Source organism: Equus asinus, chromosome 10 (assembly GCF_041296235.1).
Source record: "Equus asinus isolate D_3611 breed Donkey chromosome 10, EquAss-T2T_v2, whole genome shotgun sequence".
Lineage (NCBI taxonomy): Eukaryota > Metazoa > Chordata > Mammalia > Perissodactyla > Equidae > Equus > Equus asinus.
The window spans coordinates 83,710,075-83,737,817 of NC_091799.1; the positions used below are offsets into that span (position 1 = coordinate 83,710,075).

The 27,743-nt window shown below is 37.8% G+C and overlaps 1 protein-coding gene across 19 annotated transcripts in view; it reads left to right on the forward strand.

The window, feature by feature from the left end:
* Nucleotides 1-27,743, forward strand: part of DROSHA (drosha ribonuclease III) — a 127,314-nt gene that overhangs the window by 27,741 nt on the left and 71,830 nt on the right. For all 19 annotated transcript variants that reach the window (XR_011506523.1, XM_070519824.1, XM_070519826.1 and 16 more), the window contains 6 exons: nt 3,923-4,009; nt 6,331-6,417; nt 11,967-12,038; nt 13,615-13,696; nt 14,694-14,768; nt 23,523-23,692. Coding sequence is in view for 18 of the 19 variants with exons in the window: in XM_070519824.1 (XP_070375925.1) it covers nt 3,923-4,009; nt 6,331-6,417; nt 11,967-12,038; nt 13,615-13,696; nt 14,694-14,768; nt 23,523-23,692 (573 nt within the window). In the remaining variant the exon portion in view is untranslated. The remainder of the gene's footprint in view (nt 1-3,922; nt 4,010-6,330; nt 6,418-11,966; nt 12,039-13,614; nt 13,697-14,693; nt 14,769-23,522; nt 23,693-27,743) is intronic.

Sequence of the window (27,743 nt, forward strand, 5' to 3'; positions counted from 1 at the left end):
CTTGGAATTGCCTGAGGCCTTTCTCACTGGAGTGACACTCACAGCTGCCATGCTTTTGCATCACTCTATAAATGGGCTGGAGCAATATTCCTGGGTGGGGATTATGCTGCCTCCTGACCCTGAAGAGGCCCACCTTGTGTTTTGTTTCCTTCTTTGTTGTAGAAGGTGGAAGATGCAATAATTTGTCTTTTACTTTGGATGGGTGTCTTGGCACTCCCCAGACCACTGACTCCTAAAAATGGTGTGGCTGTGGTAGGCCCCTGAATCTTTGTAGGGTTTCTCTCTCACCCTCTGGAGTGTGTGCGTTTTACCAAGGCTCTTACTTGATCAACATAATAGTGTCAGACATGCAATGGAGGAATATAATGTTCTGCAGTATGTCTAGAAGGACTATATTATGACAGTGAGTGGGAGAGTTAACACAGCCTGGCGGCAAAACCGTAAATGTTGTCTGTTCCATGTGAATGTGAACTATTTCTGATTCTCATTCTGATTGGGATGGAAAAGAATACGTTCAGCAAATTGGTGGCTGCATACCTTGCATCTGAGGTCATATTAATTTGCTCCAGCTAAGCTACAACACCTGGCACAGCAGGTACAATCAGGATTACTTACTTGGTTGAGCTTGTGGTAGTCTATAGTTATCCCTCAGGAACTGTTTGGTTTCTTCTGGGGCCAGATTGGTGAATTAAACAGAGATGTGATAGGGATTGTCACCCCTGTGTCATTTGGTTCCTTGAGGGGGGTGCTAATTTCCACCGTTCCCCTAGAGTTATACTGTTTTTGATGCCCAGGTTGGGGATGGTGGTAATTTCAGTGGCTTCTGCTTGACCTTTCTTATTATGATGGCTCTACACACATCAAAGACCCAGTGTGGGGTAGCACCATCTGCCAATTTTGTCAATTCCAATGATATATTCAGAGACCAGGGAAATGACCACTGGGTGGATATTTGGGCTAAGCGGACCTACTGTAAGCTAGACCTTGGCCAAGATTCTGTTTAATACCTTGGCCTCATATCTCCAACTCTAACAGGCTTAGAGTTAGATTCATCCAATCTCGCAGTATCACTGGTGATTCAGATGCTGTGTCCAGCACTCCTTGAACTTTCTGGCTTCTCTTTTCCCCGGTGTATGGTTACCTGGGCATGTGGCCTAAGGCTAAGGTTGTCATGACCGTTTTTGTTTGTAATGGTGTTGCAGGGCCCTTCCTCCTGGGATCAGGCCACCTCTTCAGTCAGTGGATTTCAGTTCAAAAACTTGGTCAGGTCTGGAAGTGGGCAAGGGATCATGACTCATTATTGGAGCAGCCTACCTGCAGCCTCTTGGTTATCCATTCTTGATTTCTTCTGTTGGTACAAACTAAGTAGTACTCTTGTCAGCTACCCATTTATTTTGTACCTAAGGACACCATGTTCTGTTAACTGCTTTCATGACTCTTTGTGGGTCAGACTCCCTTTGGCTGCCACTTTGTTCTTGCTGGTCATAGTGATAATTGTGCAACCTGGCTTTTAACAATTAGCCCCACCATCTGGCTTCTCTTGTTTCAGAGTCCTGTCATCCCTGTTGCTGTCAGCAAGTTCTGCTCTGTGACCACCTCTTTTACAGTTAGCCCTGGCCTGCAGAGGAGGCCACCTCTGATCTTCCTAGCGATGCTGGTAACCCTTCACCAGCATGTTCCTTTTGGCCTGGGTAAATGGCCTGTCCTCTGGGCCTTCCTATGGAGTATGATTAGCTGGTATATTTTTCAGTCATAGATAGCATGTCCTTTCAAATATGGCCACCTTCTTGTCTTTGAATTTTTTCCTTCTCTGTCTGTCCTGGCAATTTTGGTATTTTAACTTCAGTAGGTGGGGCCATCACTTTTTCATGCTTTTAGGAGACATTCTAGTAGAGAGTTCTCAGTATCTCCTGGTGTTCTTTAATTCTGAATACTCCCAAGTCAATAAACTCCTCCCTAACCAGTTTTACATTCTGGCCCTTTTGATTAAAGACTCTCAGCATCTGGTCCTGTGCAGATTCCTGCTTCTGGTACATATGGCTAGTTCTTTTTTGGGATGTAATCTCTTCTCCCAGAACTTCCCCACCTGGATTATGCTGTGAAATGGCCCTGATTTTAAGTCTGTTGGCCAGAGGGAGAGACTGATTGGGCACTGGGTGGGTAGGTGGGTGGGCAGCAATGTTGCCTTGCAGGGTCTTCCATTGTCTTCAGACAGAGGTAAGTACTTGCTCTTAATAGACACGGATGGGCCATCTCTGAAGAGGCAGAAGGTTGAGGGGAGTCTGGGGAGTCAAAACCTATGTGTCTTCATACCGGGTTTCCAGGTCCCTGACCTTGGCATAATAGACTTACCTTGGTTGGCTGTTAATTGGTCTTTAAGGTCCTTCCACTCTGACTGGTAAACCCTGGGCTTGGTCCTGGCTCTCTCTGACCTCTAACTGCAGATGAGAGCTTATTTGTGCCCCTCCCACAGGCCCTCTGGCTTTCGCATCTGGCTTACAGTTGCCTTTCTTCCTCCTCTGCTGCTACATTTCTGGAGAGCGGTGGTTCTCCAAGTGAGATCTTCCGACTAGTATCAGCATCACCTGGGAACTTGTTAGAAAAGCAGCCTGCCTGAGCCGCTGAATCAGCAGCTCTGGGGTCAGGAGAAAACAGTCTGAAATTTAGCAAGCCCTCCAGGTGACTTCAAGGCACACTGAGGAACAGGGTAGAGCATCAGTGGGGCTTAGCAGTAGCCATTCATCCTATTATCCTTTTAGCTACCATTCTGTCATAGTCTTAAACACCTGGTACACTACACCTGCTTCCACTGGTACAGCCTTCCAATTCACCATTTTGAAAGTTTCAGTTGGTGTACCATCTGGTGCCAGGGTCTCTGTGTTCCACCTGCCATCATGATGGTGTCCTCATTGCCAGTTAGGCGGTAAGTTATTCAGCTCCAAACCCCATCTTATCTTCTGCTTTCTTGGATCACTCCTGGTACCAGTTGTCACACATTGGATTCTCCAGAAGCAGGTGCTAAGATGGAGTTTGGGGTGCGTGATATTTCTTAGGGATCTTTGCTTGTGTAAGCAGGATTGGACAGCTGAACTATGAGCCAGCCCTGTCAAAGCGCTATCAACCTGGTGGTGACCTGTAGAATGAGTATTGCCCATTCGAGTTGGGCTGCAGTGGCTGGGCCTTTCTACCACCGCCTTGTTCAGTACTCGATATGGGCCATGGCTGAAGTCGGGTGAGTGGGCTCTGCAGCTGCCACAGATCCTGAAGGAGCTGACAGCTGGAGACTCTCTGCTGTCCACGCTCTGCACAATGGGCGGCAAGTCCTTCCTTGAAAGGTGGTCTGGGTCGCACATCTGTGTCTATCACAAGGTACCCAATGATTCCATTCATGCTTATTTTGCTCGTTTTCTGTTCTCCATTTCCCGTCTTAAGCTCCATGCATATTCTGTTCTGCCACCTCTGTGCTTCCATTATTTCTGGTCCCTTCTATTTTTATTTAGCATATTTAATCCTTTTTCTTTTTTTTTCTTCCTATTGAAACCTACTGCCCTTACTTCTGAGATTATTTTTCTTGTTTATTTTTTGGAGTTTTTTATTGGAAGTTTAGCCAAAGGTCTGTTATTATGTTGTTTTAGAGATAAAAGGAAGATAGTCATAGAAATTTAGATCTAGAAAGATCTTTATGTTGTCTGAACCCCTTGTATTGCACATGAGAAAATGGGTTGAATACCAATGACTGGCCAGCCTATTTTTGTTCATCCAGTTATAATGGTAAAGTGAATACTGTGCTTTCCCAGCAGTCTGTGAAGGAACACATAGAAAACCTCTTTTGTCAGATGTGAATCTACAAAATACAGTCTATTTTTAAATAAAAATATTTCGCTACTTTACTTTTAAGCTCTCTTTTGTTTTTCCCCCTCAGGCCATCAAGCCCTGTCGTCCGATGACCAACAATGCTGGCAGACTTTTCCACTATCGGATCACAGTCTCCCCTCCTACAAACTTTTTAGTAAGTTCCCAGTAACATCATATTTTGTTTACTTGAAAATGTAAATAAGTTGAATATGTGGAAATAGGTTAAAATATGATGAATAGGCTAAATACCAATTCAGTTCTTAAATGTTCTTTCTTTTAAAAAATATTTTTTCTGTTGATAAAATTGGCCTTTATCATAATGACTTTTACTTTGTCCTCCTGTCACTGTACTCCCTTCTGTGGCTTTTTTTCCTTTTACATTTCTGTTACCACGTAATAGCCTAATTCATATAGCCAATGAATTCTGGAGCTATTCTTTGGAGTTATGGAGCTGGAAGACTGTGTAGAATACTTTTGCATCTCTTAAAAATCAGCTAATAGCTTATATATTTTCTATATATAAGACCCAACAAGACCCAAACAAGAAAATCTGTTGCATTTATGACAGCAATAATAATACCTAATATTTGTTGACTATGGTATGAGTCACCATTCTAAGCGTTTGACACATATTAACTTGTTTCTCACAACAAACCGATTAAGTCGATATTTGTATCCCCATTATATCCCCACATCCTCGTTATATATGAGGCAGTAATCCATGTTTTACAGATGAGGTTAAGCAACTTGCTCAAGATTATTCAGGTTGTCAGCTGCAGAGTGGAGATTTGAACCTGGGTAGTCTGACTCCGGTGGGCATGGCTGTGTTCTTGTCTACTATGCTGTATTGCCTTTGACATTGACAGTACAAAATTTATTAATTCTTGTTACTTGTATCATCAAGAGATTTTGAGTTCAAAATTAAATTGTTATTATATATTTTAACAACTTTTTTGAGATATAATTCATGTACCATAAAACTCACCCATTTGGAGTGTACTTTTCATGATATTTAGTCTTTTCACAGAATTGTGAAACCATCACCACAATCTAATTTTAGAATTATTTCATCATCCCCAAAAGAAACCCTGTACTCACCAGCAGTCAATTCTTTCCCACCTCCTAGCCTTCAGCAACTACTAAGATACCTTCTGTCTCTATCATTTGCCTATTATAGATATTTCATTTGAATGGGATCATAGAATATTTGATCTTTTTGGCTTCCTTAACTTAGCATAATGTTTTCAAGATTCATGCATGTTGTAGGATGTAGCTTCATTTGTTTTGTGGCCAAATAATATTTCATTATAAGGATGTACTGTATTTTATTTATTCCTTCATCCGTTGATGAACATTTAGGTGGTCTCCACTTTTGGCTTTTTATGAATAATGCTGCTGTGAACGTTGTGTATAAGTTTTTGTGTGGATGTATGCTTCCGTTTCTCCTGGGTATAGACCTAGGACTGGAGTTGCTGGATCATATGGTAACTCTACGTTTAATATTTTGAGGAACTGCCAAACTTTTTTGTAAAGTGGCTGTACCATTATTATTTTGTCAGAAGTTCTTTTCGTTATATTTAATTTAAACCAGCTTTGTTGAGTTATTCAAATAGAAAGTAACAGTAATATTGGCAAAACAAATAATGTACATTTGGATATTCTTTAGTCCTCCCCAAGTTCTTCACATATATATAATGTTTAAAAGAGTAATGTTCAATACCTATGTAAAATGTATGTCTTTTAGGTTCCCAGTCTTGATAGTTAGCTCCATGTTTAGCATTTAGGATTAAAAATGCTCAGCTATAAAAATGGCATAAGGAAGAGAGTCTGTTATGCTTAGATCAACATTTATATGTTTTCCTTACAGATTCAGTTTTTAGGTAATTAAAATCTTTGACATTACGCGGGAATTGGTTTGTCACAGTGTTGATGGGTTGGCTTCTCCTCGGAGGGCCTGGGAATGGGACTGTGGGGGCTTGAGCTTCTGCCCCGAGGCCCCTCCGAGCGTTCCAGGCTATTGCTACCTTGACCATCTCAACCCTGAGTTTTTTTTCCACTTTGAGCTTTGAGTTGACTATGGTATTATCTTGTTCTTATTAGGACTTCCATTAGTTCAGAAATATAGTTTGATAAGAATAGGACTGATAGTATTGAGAGATTAAATAAAACAAATTCCTAGAAAATGAAGCCATATGTGCCTTTTTTTCTTTATGGCACCCATAAGAAGCATTCTTAGTTGTCTCAGACAACTAAGTAACTAAACATTACTGAAGCCTGAGAATTCCACCAAGCAAGAGAATTCTACCTATAATGAAGCTTTTGTGTGAAGTTCTCCCCGGTGTTTGGGAAAATGTTAATAGTGTCCATGGAGTGTGCACATTTCTCCTCTTGGTTTCTTTGTCTCCTGATGGATTTCTGCACGTGCAAATCATGTCATTTATTTAATTCATGCTTTGCGTTTCTGTTTGCCTTTAGACTGACAGGCCAACCGTTATAGAATATGATGATCATGAGTATATCTTTGAAGGTTTTTCTATGTTTGCACACGCCCCCCTGACCAATGTAAGTATGTGCTAATTGGCTGGCTTTCTCTTTCTGTGTACCCCTTTCCCCCGCTTCATTATTTCTTTCTAAAAACCAAAACAAATTTCTTTTGATCTGACTTCTAAGTAACATTTACTTTGAGTCCCTTTGCATGAGCTCCAGGAAGTCTGAGGCAGTGTTTGTCAGGTGGGAGTGTGACATCTATGCTAATGAGTCACAGGTTTGGTCCACATTAAATGGTGTAAGTAAACATGTGTCAGAATAACATTTGAGAGTGTGAAAGGTTGAAAAAAGAAGGATAAACTGTGGAGTAATGTGTCAAAGCTATTTTGGGTTGGGTGTCCTTCAAAAGAAAGTTGGACAGTTTTAACGAGAAGCTATTATTTAGTCTCTGAGCAATAGAAAAAGAAATAGAGCTTGTTCAAGACATCTGGAGCCTGAATTAATTTCATAGAGTTTTCTGCTTTTGAAGTGCAGGAATATGTCTTCTTTAAGAATCTTCATCTGACATACAGATCTATGATATTTTTATACAGGTATTAAGGCTGCTTTGTTGATAATTGGTTCAAATGGAAGTTCTGTGTCTGTGAGTCAGAATCTTTCTGTCTCCAAGCTGGCAGTCTTGGGAATTGTCTTACTTATTCGATATTTCAGTTGGACATAGAGTAGAATTCACTGGCGGCTCAGGGAGGGAGGGTATCAGTACTCTTCACCCAGTCTAGACGCTGTTGTAGAACTTACTGAATTATAGCTGTGGTGTATCTACATCAAAACAGAATGTTCTTTCATCCTTTCTGGTTTGGTTACAAGAAATTACATCTGCAGTTTAAAAAGTTATTTTAGTACTGTTTACCTAAAATGTGAAATTCTGTTCCTTTGGAGAGTAGAGAGTAAAATCTTTACCCATCTTTGTTCCTTTCTATCATCCTTTTTTCTTTATAAGTAGACATGATTCTATGGTAGTGATACTAATTTAAAACAAATTGTTTTCTTAATGAGATTTTCTTTATCCTACAGTATATTTTATCCTAGGGAATTTCTTGGTGAAGGTGATTACATTGTAAATGTAAAAATAAAATCTTTTGATAATACGTATTACATCTATCTTCAGCTTGTACCATAATATAGAAAAGGGTGTAATATTGAACTTTTTTTTAAATTGAGGTGTTATTGACATATAACATTATATTAGTTTCAGATGTACAACGTAATGATTTGATATCTATATATATTGTGAAATGATCACCACATTAAGTCTAGTTAGCATCCATACATAGGTACGGAATTTTATATTGGACCATTCTTAAACAATCTTTGTGAAAAGGCACTAGGAGGTTTTGGAATTTTGAAAGTTTGTTTTCTTTTTTTTTCAATGTCTCAATTAGGCATTCAAACCCCTTGTTATACCAAATCTCATAGTCTTTGAATTGGAAAGCCCTTTAGAAGTGATCTAGTCCAATTCTCCCCTACATAGTGCATTTCTCTCTTCTTTTTCTCAGAGGGCTTGCAAATACAAATAGTTTAGTTACCATGAAAGTATTCAAAATTATCTATTTTATCTCTTAATTCCCTAGAGGTCATATAGATCTCATTTTAACTTTTAGGATCACCTTAATCAAGAAGGAAAGCAGTGAGGTTTCAAGAGGCCAGGGTTTAAACATGACTGAATTCTACTTACTAGCTGTATCATTTGACGTTTCAATCTTTATAAGCCTTGATTTTTCTCATCTGTAAGATACATTAGTTGTAGCAATCTTACCGTAGGCTTTTGTAAAAAATAAATCTGATGGCACATGAAAAGTATTTATCATGATATTTTGCATATAATACATATTAGCACTTCTTATTTTGGATAAGATATTAAACAGACCTGGATTTGAGTCTTCCTTCTAATTCTTTTTTTTTTTTTAACTAATTCTTAATATTTATGTGACCTTGGATGGGTGATTCTTTGAGCTTTATCAAAGCCCCTCAGCACAAGGTTTGGCACTGAGAGGCTGCTAATGCTAAATTAATTGTCATTGTTACTGTTGTTATAAAATAAAGGACAGGACTGAAAAATTCTTGGCTTCAGCATATATTTCATATAAATATTCAAGTTCTCAAAATTTGAGCACATAACTCTGTAATGAGAAGATAAGCTCCATCATTTATGTTCGAGATGTTGATAAAATAAATCGAATTTTAAGCTGTGTTGTACAGTTCATAGGAATTAGATCTGTCAAAGGCCTCATGCGTTTGAAATAGCCTCCCAAGAAAAAGAATTTTTAAATTGCTTTACTGATCTGATTCATTTTCTCGCTAGAGAGAGCACATCAGCAAGAAGGCCATGCAAATGATGGTAGCGTTAGAATCTCAACCAAATCTCGTTCCGACAAGTTCTCTAAAGGTCTTCTTGAATTGAAGTGAATTGAAAGCCTGGTTGGCTAAGTATAGAGTGTTCCGGGAGAATTTTATCCTTTTATGTGGTACATTTGCTATTACTCACAATACATGATGTTTTTAAGGACTTTGACAACATAACTAAAGTTACAAAGATATATGTATTAGATGCGTGATATTGTGTCCTCAGAAGTGCAAGAAAGCCCATGATCGTTTTCCTTTTCATTTCCAGTGGCCTCACCACCCTTGATTTAGTTATTCAGTGTCTGCAAGAGGTAGAGTCAGAATGTAGAAGTTCAGGGAGGGCTTTTTTTGTTTGTTTTTGGTAGGATGAGTTAGGAGTTAATGTCAGTCAGTATTCAAACATGTTTTAAGAAATGATAGTGGGCATTTATGTTATTTGATTGGCCAGTTGAGCTCCCAGTCACTTGGGCTTTCACTATGTAGGAAAATGACAAGTTCTCTTTGAGTCTTAGAGAGAGAGGAAAGTTTGAATATAAAAGGAGATCCTGCCTTCCCAAATCTGTGTCTGAGAAGGATTCTAGTGGCATGGATAAGAGGCCAAAAGAAAATAAAGTATGTATAAGAGAAGAGGTCAAAAAAGGAATTCCAAAAAGTGATTTTAGTTGAAATGATATGGGGAAAGGACTGTACTTGCATAAATCATCCAACAGAGTTGCTTTTGCACATGGTAGAAGGAGTCAAGTTGACACTTTTGCTCTTTCTCTGCCCACCTCTTGACTGTTCCCAAGGTCTCAGTTGTTTTCTCTCCTGGATACTCTCTCCCTGAGTAAAACAATTTCACTGATGATTTTTCCTTCCTTATATACTCTGATCCTCACTAAATTGATGTTTATAGCTGTGACATATGGCTCTGTGCTCCACACTCGTATTTCTGATTGCCTATTGGATATACCCACCCTGATGTCCCCTCAGATGCGTCACCCTCAACCTGTGTGAAACTGAACTTGTCATCTTCGCCGAGTACTGAGTTTGAGGTACTCAGGGGACACCCTATAAATTTCTTTGTATTAATGCCATTGTGATCTGTCTGGTCACTTAGTCCGGAAACCTAGAAATTGTCCTCTATTCTATCTTCTCTCTTATTTCCACATGAGAACAGTCACTGTATATTGAAGTAACATCTCCTATGTTTAAAGTTTTTCCCCTCTTTTCCAATCTTCTATTCATTTGGCTCCTGGACTATTTCATTAGACTCCACTCTGGTCTTCTGGTCTCCTACCTTGCTCCCCTATAAACCATTCCCACACTGTTTCCATAGCAACCCATCCAAAACATAGACCATGATAGTCTCTCACTTAAAGTAGTTGAATGACTTCTTGTTGCCATAAGGATAAGCCCTGAATCCTTCACATGGTTTATGAGATCTGCATAATATATAGTGCATACTTGCCTGTCTAGAATCACCTTGCTTCTCTTGCCATGCACTTCACTACTGAGCAGCTGAATAACTTGTTCTTCCCCCAGCTCCCTTTTCTCTGTCTTGCTGGAAACTGAACACCTGCTCTTCCCCAGCTTAGTTTTTCTGGATGACCTGGAAAATCCCTCCCCATCTTTGAAGACTCAACTCAGATGTTAACCTACTCTCTTTGGTTCTTTTGCACTTGATACTTTTTTGTTTGCCTATTTGTTTTTTACTTTCACATGTAGGTTACATTGTATCATATTCTATTTATGCTTGTTTACATGCTTTTCTTCCTCTTTTAGATTCTTACCTTTTAGAAAAGGTAGGGGCTGTGGCTTAGTTTAGACTAACTATGGAGTCAACATAGTTGTTAGCAAAGAATAAGTATTTAAAAAACCTATTTGTGAATAATGCACAAATTTGTAACTCTCAATTATTTTTAATTGATTGTAGGAATAAAGAAGAACTTCAAAATGATAGTGGCCTTGTCATGTTGCTTCGGTTGGTTTAGAACTCATTACCATGAACAGGTTGAAAATGGATCTCTTGTTAAAGTTAGTTATGAATTTCACTCAAATTAGCCACTATCCTTTTAAAAAAAGAAATAAAAGCTCTGAAGAACTAAATTTCATTTCTGAGAAAATTTCCAGTAGATGGCATTATAAGACTATTTTTTTTTTGTTACCATTCCTTTTGCTGGTAGAATTAAAATTTGTTTCTTTCTGATTGCTATGGTTTGTAAAAATGATTTCATCTATATAAAATCATCTTATGGACAGATCTAGTGGCCAGAAGAGCCTACTTAACACATCTGTAAGGCTTTCGAGTCTATTATTTTCCCCATCTAGTCAGCCAAGCCACTGCAGTAACCTCACACCCTCCCTTTCTCATTCCTTTCTTCATTCAAAAATATTCTTAGGGAAAACCTATTATGTATAGGCACTAGGCTAGTGTCTGATGATCCATTGGTAGAACAAGACAGATGTGGATTTATTTCATCTGAGCCTTCCTGCATTTTCACGCATACCTTGAGTATTAGTACAGATAATGAGACGTGTATACTTTAGTGGCTTAGAGCTGGGGTCTAGAGCAAGATTTTCTAATTCACCAACCAGCTGTTACCTTAGGCAAGGTATCTGATGACTCTCTCGTAGCTTCCTTCACTGTACCATGGGGATGGTAGCTGTAACTGTCTCACACGGATGGTTACATGGGTGACAATATGCGAAGCAGTGGAACAGTGCCTGGATCAGTAAGTGTTAGCTATTGTTTTTATTACCAAGTTTGCTTTTGCTCCAGAGCCAGGTAGGCAGCATGAGTTGTGTGCTCCTCAATGACTTGTGAATCTGTAACCCACGAGGTGTCAGCCTGCTATCCCTGATCTGTGTGAAGAGCCGAAGATTCTGAAAGATTTTAAAAACCTGAGAAAAAGAAGTATTTAATTGTGGTTGTATGAATTCTTTAGAGGTGATATGTTTGGCTTTAATGGGTTCTTGTCATGTTTATGTTGCTGCTGCTAGTACAGCTAATTAAGCACCAATGCTCTGCAGTCTCCTGTAGAGGCCAGGCCAGCTGGGTTTCTGCTATTAAAGGCCAGCAGTGGTGGCCCAGCTTCGTGTGCAGTACTGTTAGCAGCTGAGATTAAAGTGAAACGTTCTCACTTGGTTCATGGCCTTCTGGGTCAGGTAGCAAACATATGTGCAATATGAGCCTGCAGGAAGGTATTGCAGCACTGAACCTCTCATTCTTATTATTGCAGATTCCACTGTGTAAAGTGATTAGATTCAACATAGACTACACGATTCATTTCATTGAAGAGATGATGCCTGAGGTAAGGGAAAAGATTATTTAACAGTTTGATGTAGTTTGCTCTTTTGTTTATTCCTCACTTACATCTTTAAACCATTGAACTTGGTCACTTCCGGCTCTTTGCCTTGGGAATACTACTAAAATATTGTGTTCACTGTTGAAAGGGTCGGTGAGATATAGCTCCAGGAACAAGGTTAAAATGTGGGCCATTTTTTAACTTGTTGACCTGTTTTTGAACCCATTTCTCCTCATGTTGTATCTACTGATAGTAACTTACACCTGTTTCTAGTCTGTTTTGGATAGGGGACAGAGTTTGGTTACTGGTCGTTATCAGAGAGGAAATTAGAATAGCGAAACTGAATCTGATAGCTGTTGGAATAATCTTATTCATTATCTCCAATGACAAGATCAATGCTCGGTTCATTTTTCTTCCCATATATTTACATATTTTTCCTAATTGTTTTTCATTGCGGATGCTCAGCAGCAGATTTATCTAAATATATGCAAGAGGTTTAAAATTCCAAAGCAAGATTAATGTGAATCTCAGAATGATTCATTGCCTGATCTTGAATTTAGTGGTGTCAACAAATCACACTAAGAAATAACAACTAGACAGCAAAGAAGCTTGAGCACTGAACATTGTGTTGGAGTCGGGGTCAATTTCCTGAGCCCCTGGCTCTTCTTGCAAACCTTGTTTAACGGTGCAGCTCCGTCACGGGCAGTGGAGCACCGAGGGGGAATTGATGAGCATGACACACATGCTTAGTTTGCACCTATTTCATTGTGAGCAAGACCTGTTAATTCTACCTGTCTTTCAAGAAGAGTTAAAGAGAAAGGGCCGCCCCTTCATTCTCCAGCTTAGCAGGGCTTTTTTGCTTCCTTTTGATTTTTAAGGTCATAAGCCTTCATTTGCTATTGTAAAAGTGTGTGACTTCTGGCGGGATCTCACGCAGGGTGATTTATGAAGCCCAAGCAAAACAAGTAGGAGGAAGAATTATGAGACAAGTCTCACTTGCAAATATATCATCTGTTAAGCTTGTTTACCAGAGAAATTTTGGTTCAAAGTTTTATAGTTTTTCTTAGCTCTTTATTTGCCTTCACTAAGAATTTGTACTTTTTTGGTACAAAAAAGCCTCTTTTTATGGTAATTTGGTAATAGTGATTCTCAGTGTTTGGGGGAAGTGAGGGTCAGCAGGGGTGGAGTAAGGGGGACATACCTATCAGGGTCTGGGGCCTGTGTGTGTAATTTGAATTAACAAAAAGTCTCCAGGAGAATCTGATATGTTTTACTATTGGGCTAGAAAAATATGGCATAAAGGAGACTTTAATTTTTAAATTTCTCATGATTTTATTTGTACATTGGGAAGGGCTGAATTCACATTTTCTTAAGAATTCTAATGGCATTAGTGCCTACTTCATTTCTGTCTCAAACCAATGAGCTATTGTAGGGCGGTGGCCAAACTTTTTAGGAAATTATGTGATTTTAGTATAGTTTCAATAGACACTTTTAATTTAAGACACTTGACCAGAACAAGTTGGTCCTTCAGTTAATATATATTTGCAGTACCAGAGTAATTTGATTTTGGTTTATTTTTCAGAATTTTTGTGTGAAAGGACTTGAACTTTTTTCATTATTCCTATTCAGAGATATTTTGGAATTGTATGACTGGAATCTTAAAGGTAAATAATAGGATTTAAAGAAAAGTGAAATGCTTATAGAAGAACGTTGTGGTATAGGTGAAAAGTCTTATAAAAGTGGGGAGACATAGTTGAAATTCCTCTTATTTTTGGAATATGGAACACTCAGGGAAAAGTGTGTTATTCATAGGAACATTTGCTATCATTTGACACGACTAGGTTCTTATGGATCTTATTTTAATACAATTTGTCAGTGTCTATTACCGTAGATTACCATTATCCATTATCTAACTGATACCTAAGAAGACGATGTCAGTTATTATGAGTAACTATCTTGATTTATGTGCATTAGGGAAAATCTCCTTAATGTTTTAAATCTATTGAACTTTACTGTCATAAAGTTCTTCCAAGATGACAGTTTATTAAAACAGAACTTCAGTTAGCCTTTAAAACATACACATGTACTATGAGCCACATTGATTCAAAACTTGACACTTGGTTTTTGGATAATAGTTCACTTTATTGGAAGTGTCTATATTCCAGCAGTCATTTACTTACTTATTTTTAAAACAGTATATTGATGAGTGGCTTTTCAAACCAAGTTTTTAATAGTATTTCTCTCTCTTTTTTCCCACTTGTATTGATTAAAATGGAAAAAAATTAAAATACAAGCATATTATATCCTGCAGTCATTCAATTATAACAAAAATCTTTATATTTTTGAATTTCTCAAAACAGTTTTACTGTATGTACTGTATACCGTATATATCTTTAGGGCTTTCTCTCCCCTCTTGACTCAGGGTGGTTTCCTCGCTGTGGTCTCCATGGCGTGTTTGCCGTGGCAGTTTGTGGCGTGTTCGTGGCAGTTACCATATGATTGATTTAGCTGTTGAGGAGAAGAGGAGGGCGGTGTTTTTAGTGTCCCTACTTCTGGTGTGTTTTTTTTGTAATTAGCATAAATCTCAGGAATTAAGTTGCGGTATTTGTTTTCTAAGGCTGTTTTACTTGTTTTTTCTTTCCTTTCACTTGTTTGCTTTAGGTCCTTTGTTTGAAGACAGTCCTCCCTGCTGCCCAAGATTTCATTTCATGCCACGTTTTGTACGATTTCTTCCAGGTAAATCTTTTGGCTTGTCAGTGACCTAGTGAGATCGTGTGTCTGAGAATCTTGAGGGACAACTTCCCCACCTCAGACACTGTTAATTATCTGCTTCTCAGGTCAGGCATGCAGATGTAAAATTATACGCGCTGATTTATACTCCTGCATGATTTATGGTAGCCACAAATCAGATGAGCAATGGGAGAATTGATTTATAAATTTTGAAAATCTACTTGATAAAATATCATGCAAGAGTTAAACTTAATATGGAAAAATGCATGAGGCTTAAAAACTGCATATAGTGAATTGAAAAACAGTATAAAATTTTCTATATAGTATGATTATAACTATGCTAAAAAATTACTGCAATAATAGTTGTATTAAGGTAGTGGTATTTATAGGTAGTTTTTGTCTATTTTTTTCATATATACTTTTATTCATTTTACGGTAAAAAAATTTATTCTCACTAAATTAAAATGTATAAGTAAATATGTAACTTTTATGTTTTTTTAAGCACTATTTTAACTTTTTAAATTTTTTTCAAGAGTCTAGCCATGAGATTTGGTATTGTGTTTACTGTTTTTAAAAATGGTTGGGTTTTCAATGAAATCTTTGGATGCCTTTTTGTTTGTAAAATTTTAACCACCCTAAATGAACTCATCCCTGGAACCTCATTCCGTTATCTCACTTTCTGGTGACATCTTTCTGTACTTCCAGCCTCATGCCCTATTCCCTTTGCTTCCACTTGAATCTTCCCTCTTCTCCTTGTGAACATCTGCCTTTCTTTGCTTTCTCGCTTAAGTGCTGTGCTGTGTCTCTCAGCTCTAGTGGCCTCAGCCCCTTGTACTAACCACCACTTTCCATGGAAATATCAGTTTGACCATTTGGCTTTTCTTCTCCTGTATGTGGCCGCTCAGTGATACTGAAGGAAAGAATTTGGCTGCTATGATAAATCTGTGGTCTACAGTTTCAGCTGGGGAGTTTTTCAGCGTGTAAGCTTTCTGGCCACATCTACAGAAATTCAGCCCTATTTTCATGCTCTCCTCTTCTGCCTCTTGTCCTCCTTGCCTCTCCCATGCCTCAGAACCCTCCTTTGAGCCTCTCAGGCTCTGGTCCATTCATAGCCCTGCTTTGCTTCAGTGCCCCAACCCCTCTCTCCCTGTCCCCATCCTCTCTGCAGCTGCTGATGCCAAAGCCAGCCTCTGGAAGACCAAATCCAGTGGACACTCTTCAGTTTTGGTCTCCTCCCTAATGTGGTACCTGGCCTTGTCTGTCTGCTGAACTCTCCTTACTTTCCTCCTAGCTCTCTGATTCATACTTTGTGGCTTTTGTTTCTTGTCTACTCATTCTAGTTTAGATTTTCCTCCAGATTGTGTCCTTGATACACTTTCCTCAGTCCAGACACTCAGTCACAATGGCTTATTTTTATTTTAGGATAATGTTACTCATATTTTTAGTATTCTTGTTAATGTTTATTTTCTTTGGAAAGTGCATTCAAAAGCTTTTCTCCTTTTTGCATCTGGTTTCATTTTACTGAGAAGTCCTTTTTTCTTTTTGAGTGAATGCATCTTTGATTTTATAATGGAGCTTTAGCAGTAAACTTACTAGAAAATGGTGTTAGAGTGAGTTTGTTGGAAAGCCTTTCCTTTCTGTATCTGTCTGCCTCTAGGCATGTTATGACCAAAGAAATCTCTAAGAGAAAGTGGACAGTTTTAAAAATCACCTTAAAGAAAAATCTGATGTCAGATATTTACTTTGTGGGATTTCAACTCTCAAAAAATGTTTCTCATAACTATGTAGGGATAACGTGTAGGTTGTCATAAAGAAAAAGATCTACTGATTTATTTTTAAATGGGATTTACTTTGTCATTAGATGTCCTTTTGAAAATAATACATATTAAAAAAACTCTGAAGGATACAGAAAAATACCTAATGTTTAGAATGCATTTTGGTATTGGGTGGCAAGTTATGGTTGATTTGTTTACATAATATGACTTCATTAAAGATCTTTTCAAAAATGGTGAATTAAAAAGAAAAACACATTTTAATATATATTTTTATTTTTTGCTGTGCACAAGCTTTTTTTACTTAGTTATATCATCCTAATATATGATTTGCATCCTCATTTTTAATAATTCATTAGGCAGATGGATATTTTTAAAGATCATGATATGTAGTGCAAAATTTCATGTCAAAAAGATCACATCAGTTTATGTTATCATAAAAAATGCATTATTAGTCTTCACATTTTGGACTCTCCCTCCTTCCTTTTTTTGCCCCTTTCTTCCTCTTTAAAATTTTCAACTGTAGCTCCATGAGGCTAAGGAGTAAACAGTGTCTTGTTGTTTCAGTGCTAACATACTACTTGGCACATGGCAGGGATTCAGTAAATACTTGTTTACTGACTTTATTTAATTGGTCACAGTAATGCCTTAGTTAATACTAATGAGAATGAATGTGCTTTTCAAACATTCTTTGCTATTGGCTCTCATTTTTCAAAAGTAAACTTTTGATTGAAGTGTAACACAAATACTGAAAAGTGCATGCATCATAAAATAAGACTCAGTGTATTTTCACGAAGTGAATATGACTGTGTACTCAGCACCCAGGTCAAGAATACCAGCATCCAAAAGCCCCTTTCCAGTCACTACCTAGCCCCTCAAGGGTAGCCCCTATTCTGACTTGAAAACACCATATAGTAGTTTTACCTGTTTTTGAATTATAAAAATTAGAATTCTATGTATTTTTTGTTTCTGTCTTCTTTTGTATTGTGTAATTTTGAGACACCTGTTAGTTAACTGTAGTTGGCTCATTCTCATTTCTGTGTAGTATTATATGGCATGACTAAATTAAGATGTATCTAACCTATCTGTGATTAATGGACATTTGGGTATTTTCAGTTTGGGGCTCTTTCAGATAGCATAAATATGTTCACCAAACACTTGCACGTGCCTTTTGGTGAGCGCATATTTATTCTTTTCTATTGTGGATATATACCTAGGAGTGGAAATTCTGAATGTGTTTATATTAAGCTTTGTAGATGCCTTCCAACAATTTCCAAAGTGATTGTACCATTTTACCTTCCCACTAGCAGTTTGTACGAGAGTTCAAGTTGTTCCACATTGTCACCAACATTTGGCATTTTTCTTTCTTTTTCAAGTTAGACATTCTGATGAGTGTTCAGAGGTATCACATGATTTTAGTTTTCTCTTCCCTAGTGACTAATGAAATGGAACTCCATTTCATGTATTAATTGACTATTTGGATATTGTCTTTTGAAGTGCCTGTTAAGGTCTTTAGTCCATTTTTCTCTTGGATTATGTCTGCCTTTTTCTCATTTATTTGTAGGTTTTTTTAATATATATTTTATCAGTTTTTTGTCGGAAATGTATATTGCTAATACCTTCTCTGTGGATTGCTTTTTCACCGTCTTAATGGTGATTTTTGATGAACAGGAAGTCTTAATTTTAATCTGTTTTGAATTTGTTTTTACAATTAGTATAAGATATGTGTCAAGATTCATTATTTTCAATATGGATATCCAATTGACCCAGCACAATTTATTGAAAGACTTTTCTTTTTTCACAGAATCGAAGTGTTACCTTTCCCCTTAATTGGGTTGACTCTGTGTGTGTGTGTGTGTGTGTACACAAACAATACAAAAGCATATGAAGTAAAAAAGTGTATACCCTCTTCTAGATATGTGAAAATGAGTAGGGGCTATAAATGGTTTTATTTGTATTTGTTTTAACCTTTAAGGGAGAATTATGCTTTTTTCTTTAGGTGGGATAACACTAAATATGTTACACAATTTGCTGTTTTTACTCAACTATTTCAGACATCCTCTATGTAAATACATTGCCTCTGTCTTTAACACCTATGTAGCATTCCATAGTATGAATGGACATGAATTTTTTGGACACTTCCTCTAGGATGAATAATTTGTAAGTCTCTATTTTTTCACTCTTACATATAAATACTTCAGAAATAGTCTTGGGCATCTATCCTTTTGCATTTGTATGAGTGTTCCTGTAAGGTGGAGTTCTAGAAGTGAAATTATTTGTTAAGACGGTATGCACTTTTTAAATTTAGAAAGATATTGGCCAAGTTCTCTCTAGAAACTAGGACATAATTTATAGTTCTGACCAAGAGTTTTTGATAGTTCCCTTATTCTGTACATACCTGTCAACACCGGATGTTACTAGTCTTCTATGGTTTTGTCCATCTGATGGGTAAAAAGTCATCTCCTTGTTATTATTTGTGTCTTACTTGAACTCCCATGAGAATGAACAGCTTTCACATATTTTAGACATTTCATGGTCCTCTCATTCTCATTTGCTTTTCATTTATATCAGTTTGTTACAAGATCTAATTGAAAGTTTATCAGTCATCATAATTTTTTTCTATTGCCCCAGTTTACCTGTTTTGAATACAGCTGTCTCAGTTGCTTTATACAAATTTATCCAAAATTAAGCTTACAGTTTAAATTAAGGACTATTCACTACGTTCAATTTACCACAAGTCGAATTGCAGAACAACCAGTTTATTGAGATTTTAATAATTTTCTCACATTTTTTTATTTCCTATCCCTGCTTCTATGTTTGGTAGCCATACAGTTGATATGAACCCTCCTAGGGCCCATTTAAAGTTTTATTCTGACTGTAGCTGGGGCTAGGGCAGGGCATAATTCAAGACAAGAAGGCTGCTCTTAGGGGAAAGCCTGTTCATTGCTTATATCATTGCTGTAGTAAAGCTTTTCAAAATCTTGAATCAATTTTGCAAATTGATTATCTAGCAGATTGATTTTTGGAATTTGCTCCGTTCTGGAGAAGTAGTTCTCAGGTATGGCTGACAGAGGGCCAGAGGGTGGGAGAGTATCTCACAATTCCCAGGGAGGCAAAGGGTGGTTTGAAAAAACATCAATTGCTAAAGCAACTTAATATACCTTTATGTTTGGAAAGTTTAGAAAATCCCTGTTGTTAAACAAATTTTCAAAAATAAGATTATATAAAGGCATCTTAGTAGGAATACACAGGAGATACAGTAATGCAGTTACACAATTATTCTCAGTGTAGGGAAAGAGGAAGATATTTTTAGATGTTTTTGTTACACTATTGAGAAATAACTCATTTAACCAGCCGTATACTTAACACAAATTCCCTAACAAATTGCTCCGCCTCCCCAATAACCATATACGTAATCAAGCAATATAAACTGAGAGAATTGGGTCTCTAAGAAACAGTTTGTAAAGTCTGTCAGCTCGTTAATGACTGTCCAGATCCATTCCCTCAAACACAAACTCCGGTTCTTAGCAAATAATGAGCCGTTGTCGCGGTTCGAGTCCGAGCGCTGGCAGGATTCCTGCTAGCCTTAGCTTACCTGCTCTAACTTCTCATTTATATCATGTCCTATTTATCTCAGCCAACGAGATAAAAATTACTTCGTAGCCCTCAGTGACATAGTTCCATAAATCCCCAACATAAACATGTAGCAAAGCAGGCAAACCAAAAGAGCCAATTCATTAACATTAGTAAATTCATGGCAGTCTGGGAGCAAGTGGCCACGTTATTTATCTGCCTAAGAAAGTCGTTCCACAAATATTTATGGAGTGTCTTTTTTGCCCGGCAAGGTGTGATGGATACAGCCCTTGCCCCACGCGCTCTGGCAGGACTCTCTAGTCTTGTCTGCCTGTTCTTACATTTCCAGAAGGCTTGCACCCCAGGATTGCACCTGAGGTGTTATCTGTGCTGAGTTTCTACTTTTTCACAGTGATAAATATTTATCTTTTTAAGTTTTAGTTGCCATTTAAAATATTTAGCAGATTTCAATGTGGACTTACACTTTCTCCTTCAGCGTTATCACCTTTGCATCTGATGTGTATATGTTTATAAAAAGTTATTTCTGTTTTCCGTGCTGCTATAAAACTCACTCTTCCCTCATCAGCAGCTTTGCCCCCGAACTAGGTAGAAGCATTCTTATAAGCACTTGGTTATCTTGAGGTATTCTTCTCCTAAATTGGGCAATGCCCTTGGTTTGTAGGCTTCAGTATTCCCCTCTCCCAGTAGCTCTTTTAGTTTTTCAGTCTTTTCACTTCAAAGTCAATGCCCCTAGTCCGTTTCACTTTGATTTAAAGTGCCATGGAGTCAGCCAGCTGTAACTGCTTGTGGGAAGATTCTAGAATGTTTTGTACACCTGGAGTTGCCTATATTTGCTGCCTCCACCACGCACCAACCTCCCCCAATAAAATCTGAATCTTTTTTCTAATCTTTACAGCTGAACAACACTCTGCTCCTTACGGTATTTTCGACTCCTGATGTATCCTTATAGGCCCTCAGTACTCTTCAATAATCTTACCAAATACAGAGATTATGAGCCAAATACTATTTTTACGCCTTCCTCGGTTCCTAGTGAACCTAGTCAGGGTGGCAGCTCTTCTCAAGGCTCTCCAGGTGTCCGTCATCCCTGCTGCTCTGTGTGTGTACTCACGCAGTGTAAGGCAACGTATTCTGGCTTTAGAGTTCTCTTGTCCACCTGCTCGCTTCAGGCCCGTAGAAGCAGAGATTACCGTGGGCTCAGACTAACAGATAGGCATTATGATTTTGCTAGGCTCCTTAGCAAAGAGGGGAACATCATTGATTGAGGAGCACATGTCTTATGCAGGCAGACTGAAATGTCTTTTGAGACAGACTCTGAGAAATATACTCTTAACCATGGAAGTTTATTAGTCAAAGGTGACTCTTGGGTTTAAGGCTGATGTTTTGTAATGAGGCATAAAAAAGTTTCACTGCTGTGAGCAGTAATCAGAATTGGTAGGTAGAACATGTCCTCATGTGGGTTGGTGGCATTTTGTAGTTTAGTCACTTTGTGGACAATTACTGTTTTTAGAGGCTCAGTGTCTTTGATTAAGAGAATGCTGTTTTCAGAGTGTTATCTACAAAGATTCCTCTAGGAACTGTTGTGATTAATCATTAGTAGCCTGTGTGCTTCTTGAGAGCCTAGAGCTTCTACTTTTGTTTGTTTTGTTGTTTTCCATGATTGTGACATGGGCCCATTCATATTCTCCCATCTGAGAATAAAATCCAGAGATCTTCCTGTGCTCTGTAAAGCTTCGCACGATCTGACCTCCTGGCCGCCTGCCTCGCACTCTCTCCTCACTTCGCTCCATCCACATGGCTGCCTTGCAGTTCCTGGAACACGTCAGTCCCACTCCACCTTAGAGCTTGTGCTGTTTCTTCTACCCGAGACACCCTTCTCCCAGATAGCTACATGCTGGGCTCCTCTGCTTCTTTCAGTTCTTTGCTCAGGTGGCACCCCTTCAAAGACACCTTTCCTGTCCACCCATTTAAATACAGCTGCAGGCCCTTGCCCATTTGATTCTTCTTCATAACACTCATCTCAACGTGATCTCTTATGTCAGTGGTTTTTTTTTAACTGTCTCTTTCTCTCCACTGGAATTTACGGGACTTTGGCTGTTTAGATCACCGCTCTGTTTCCAGGTACTACAGAATAGGTTCTCAGTAAATATTTGTTGAGTGAATGAGCAAGTATTTGGATTAATGAATGAATTAATGCCTACACATACAGTGGCTCTGTAGTACCACTGCCATCTAGTTCCAGAGCAGCATCTGAGATTAAAAAAAAACAGATCCAAAAGAAATTTTGATCTTTTCTCTCTTCTCTCTCAGATATGTAGGCCTGTCCAAGTTCTTCTCCCACAGCAACTTGTATTAAAATCTTTTATCCTCTTCTGTTTTCTAGTACCCAAAATTCCTTGGGTGCTGTTAACTCCTCTAGCGCAAGGAGGACGTTATCATTTGTGCCCACCCATCCCCACCATCTTCTCTCCCCATTTCTCCATAAAGCGTTGAGCTCTGTACTACTGTTCTTAGCATATCTCCTGACCTGGGGAAGATAGTCATTGTCCCCTAAACCTTCAGGGCTCTTGTCCTTTCTTGGAGTGGGACTAGGCAAAGAAAACGGGTACAAGGTGGTTGCACATGTTGGTCAAGAAGCTAGGGCCAGAGAGAAGGCAGAAACCTGTGAGCCCCAAATTAATGCCCACATTAAATGAATGTCTTTGGTTCTTCAAGTCCCAGAGTAATTGGCTTTTTCCAAGGTACTTTAATTGTGTCTTTTTTTAATCCTCTGTACTTGGTGATATATGCTTCTGTAAGCTTCAGAATACTTGGTATTTTTTCCATGTACCAACTTCATAATGATCTTCATGATATTAGTATAGGCTCTTTAGCTCTATTCATCATGGCAGGTGCAGCACATTAGCACCAAAAAATTAGACCATAACGCAACGATAGCTTATTGAAAACAGCCATAAATATCTCATAAAGCTTAGAATTTCCTTAGGACAGTAACATCACTTCTAAAGAGCTTTCATCTGTTACCTTAGAAAGAATAAAATATTTAGGACATAACATGGTTCTGTCTATTATAAACTGTGGTTCTTTATGCTAGGTGGTTTTAAATTTATTTAGATAGGCACTTTTTTTATATTCATACCTCACAAATGGAGCCTTTTATCATTTATAATGTTGTTGTTGCCATTTTAGTAAATGAGATGGTTTATGAGCACTGCTCATCAATGAAAAGAATGGGTTTCTTATTACTTGGCACCTGGTTAAACAATGTAAATTCTAAATTACCTTTTTTTTAAATGCTTCCCCCCCCCCCATTGTCTTGTTTTTCCTTATTTGGCGGATGATCAGCTATTAATTGAGTAGCTTTATTTTTTCCCCTTTCTCTCCACTCCTACCCAAGATGGAGGGAAGGAAGTGCTTTCCATGCACCAGATTCTCCTTTATTTATTACGGTGCAGCAAAGCTCTGGTTCCCGAAGAGGAGATTGCCAATATGCTTCAGTGGGAAGAACTTGAGTGGCAGAAATACGCAGAAGAATGCAAAGGCATGATCGTCACCAACCCTGGCACGGTATGTTCTGGGGTTTACACGTTCAGGGACTGAATCGCCTTTTTGTCCAGGTTTGAATGTTTCACAGAAACAGTAACAGAACATTTTAAAAGCTTTACTCATTGCTTCTTGTCCTTCGAGTATTTTTTTCCTTTAAATATTTAGTAAGTAAGAGAAATACAATGTAGGCATATTTAATAGTAAGTTCATCTGATTGGTAAATTTATTCTGCCCATTATGGAGAGTTCTGAAGTTTTTAGGTTTGTTCAGGTCTGATCTTTTTCTGAGTATAAAAATAGTATATCTTCATATGGAAAATTAGGAAAATAGAAAAGTAGCCCAAAGAAGACAATAAAAGTTATCCATGATTCCATTCTCCAGGGATGATAGTACTCACATTTCTAGTCTCATTAGGGTAGATTTATTTCATATTGTTTTGCAACAAAATTGGCATCATACTATTAATTATTAATATTCAGACCTTTTCCTTCTCATCTTCCTCCAGAAATAACCACAAAATTAACATTTTTTTGTAGTCTTAAATTTCTTTAGAAGTGTAATAAATAAAAAGCCCCTAAGTTATTTCATTAACCCCCTGTTATTGGGCATCTGGATTGCTTCCAGATTTTTGATATAACAAATCATGCTGTATTGAATTTGTATATGTCTGTATAAACATACACACATGCATATATATGTATGTATCTTTGAATATGTGTCCATCTAATTCCTTAGGAAGAAGTCCTGTAGTGAAATTAGTAGGCTGAAGGTATGCACATTTTTAAGGCTTTTGATGTATGTTGCAAATTGCCTTCTGGAAGGGTTGTAAAATTTGCACTCTGACTAGGAGTATATGAGAGTGCCCGTTTCTTCATATTGGTTCTACTAGTTTAACAAAGTAACTTTGTCAATTTGATAGGAACAAAAAATTATTTAGTTCAGTTTTGTATTTATTTTGGTTTCTAGCAAAACTTGATATTTTAAATGTTTTTGGCCTTTCTTTTTTTTTTTATAATGTCCTGTTAATATCCTTTCTCTAATTTTCTTTTGTGGTATTTGTCCTTTTTTATCGATCCTTTGCTGTAATTGTTACAAATTAGCTTATAATGTTAACTTTTGAAGTAAAAATATACAAATTAAAGGCAGAGAGTTAAAAGATAACTAATTTACTCTTATAAAGAAAATGTTGTTTTATATATTATATTAATTAAAATTATTTTTTTGCTAAAATATTTTATTTCATAAAATAGTTATATATTGGCATCTTATCAGGATGAAATTTTCCAGAAATGAGAATTAAAATATTTCCATGTGAAAAAACAGAGTAATCTATTTAAACAAAGCTGTTGTTTTAAAAAGCCTGCCAAATTGTTTAATAGCCTTGATTCATAAAAATAAAAACTCTGGATCAACTTTCTGTAGCGTGACAGTAACATCTGCACAAACAAAATGTTGCTATTTGCAAATCAAACATTCCGGCTAATACTGACTATTTTAAACAAATCTTGAAAGTGAAAATGTTTAATAAAAATATGTTTAAACATAAAATTTGTTTAAAACTAAAAAAAATATAATTTTTACTGTCATATTGTTAGGCCACATAAATAATTGTTAAAGTAACTTTAAAAGAGATATGCAAGTTATAGCATTATGAGAGTATGACTGTGATTTTAATTTTTCTTCTTTAAACAATTGCATAAATTTACATTTTTTCTGTCAGTTTTACAGCTGGGTCAGAGGATGGCTGGGGGTGATGGTGGTGGGAGACATACCTTTTCATTTCGGTGGGTCCACTGGGAGAATCCCATGATCTACAGTGGACACTTTGGGAACACTTTCACCCTGGGGCTTCTTTCCATGACATGGTTAAAATTTCCTAAAATGCTAGAATCAGTTTGAGAACTTCTGAAAATATAAGAATGTGCTGATCAACCCCACCCCATATACTCCAGGTAATGGGGCTCAAGGATCTATAGTTAAAAAAAAAAAATCCTCAGGTGCTTCTGAGTCACCCACTGCTTGTTTTTGAGCCACTGGCATAGAGGAAGACATTTACTCCCTTACCATGATCATCATTCAACTCATTTGTTGAGGGACTACTGTGTAAGCCAGGTGGTAGTGAAATATATAGATTATCTATGATGCTTGTCCAGGTGCAAACTCACAGCGTATCCATATGAAAGGAGTCTATGATGGATTGTTGAATCAATGGACCAGTCAGTAGAAAAGCCAGTCAGGAAAGACTGTAGTTTTAAGTGGGATCACTGGGCTGGGCTGCCAAGGAAGCTTCATAAACACTACAGTGAGCCCTTTAAGAAATAGAGAAACTGTACAAATTATTGGCATGATTAAATGTACATATTTGGGATGTTATATGGCCAGTTTTGAAGATAATGAGGAAACTAGATTAGTTAGGATGAAAGGTTTATGTTGGAAAGTAATCAGAGATAAATTAAGAAAGGTAAGTTTGGATGCCAGGCTTAGGAACAAGTTGAAGTTAATTCTTTTTTAGTATTTATCTAAAAATATGTTTAAACGAGGAAAAAATACTGAAAACTCCGAGTCATAGAAACATCCTTTCATTATATCCTTTTGAGAATAGGACAGAGTAGACATGGCAGCACATTTCATCCTCTGCAGTAGTTGCCTTTTTTTTTTCTTTTTAAAGATTTTATTTTTTCCCCTTTTTCTCCCCAAAACCCCCCAGTACATAGTTGTATATTCTTCGTTGTGGGTCCTTCTAGTTGTGGCATGTGGGATGCTGCCTCAGCGTGGTTTGATGAGCAGTGCCATGTCCGCGCCCAGGATTCGAACCAACGAAACACTGGGCCGCCTGCAGCGGAGCGCGCAAACTTAACCACTCAGCCACGGGGCCAGCCCCTGCAGTACTTGCTTTTAAAGCTTGCCTAGTGGTGAGGATATTGGGGAATTTATTAAATTTCTCAAGCCATTATGGTCACATTAAGTACTTTATTCCTGTAGAACTTAAAAACAATCAATCTCCCTCCCTAGGCACTTTGCCTCTGCCGGGGAATACTCTGGTCATTAGTGAGAATGTTTTTTCTTCTTCCACAAAGATGGTACCATAGATGTTGTCGGAAATGGCCAAAGTCTAGAACTTATTTCATTCCCCACTCCCACGCCATGAATTTAGAGATACTATAGATATTTTAAATCACTGTTTCCTCTGTTGATACTATAGCATGGTGTTTAAAATCGTGGAGACATGAATAAATTGCTCACATTCTTCAATTATGCAATTCCTCTTTTTATTTTTTTAGGGGAAGATTAGCCCTGAGCTAACATCCACTGCCACTCCTCCTCTTTTTGCTGAGGAAGACTGGCCCTGAGCTAACATCCATGCCCATCTTCCTCTACTTTATACGTGGGACGCCTACCACAGCATGGCTTGCCAAGTGGTGCCATGTCAGCACCCAGTGCAAACCGGGGAACCTGGGCCGCCAAAGCAGAACATGCGCACTTATCCGCTGCACCACCGGGCCGGCCCCACACACTTACTCTTTTAAAAATGTGTTCTGCTGCTTAGATGCAGCAAATATTGGAAATAATTCTTAGACCTAAATAGCATGTCGCTACCATTGATGGACATTTAAATAATATTAGGTTACTTGTGACCAAAATCTTGTCCAGTTATTAATTTTGAGAGCAGAGGTCAACTTTTCAAGATACTAGTGAAATTTTGATTGTTAAATGACATTTAAACATTCTGTAAAAACTTAAGTGTAAATTGTTTTTAATGTGGATGAATTTACACAAATCTATTCACTTTGTCATCGTCTTGGATTTGTCAGACACCTGACTGGAGCGACAGTTGTGTGTGAGGTAACCAGCTTGTTCCAGTTGCTGCTACTTTTCCCCGGTTTTAGCATTGAAACCCCTCTGTCCTGGACAAACCAGACTCTAGTTCTTGGGCATTGCTGTGGGACAGATGAAACTTTACTGGCCTCTGTGTGGATCAGTTCTGTAGCTTTTGGCTCTAAAGCAGTTAAGCCAAAGACCCCACAATAGCCTAGTAAGAATTTAGTTTCTAATTAGGGACTGCCATAAGAGT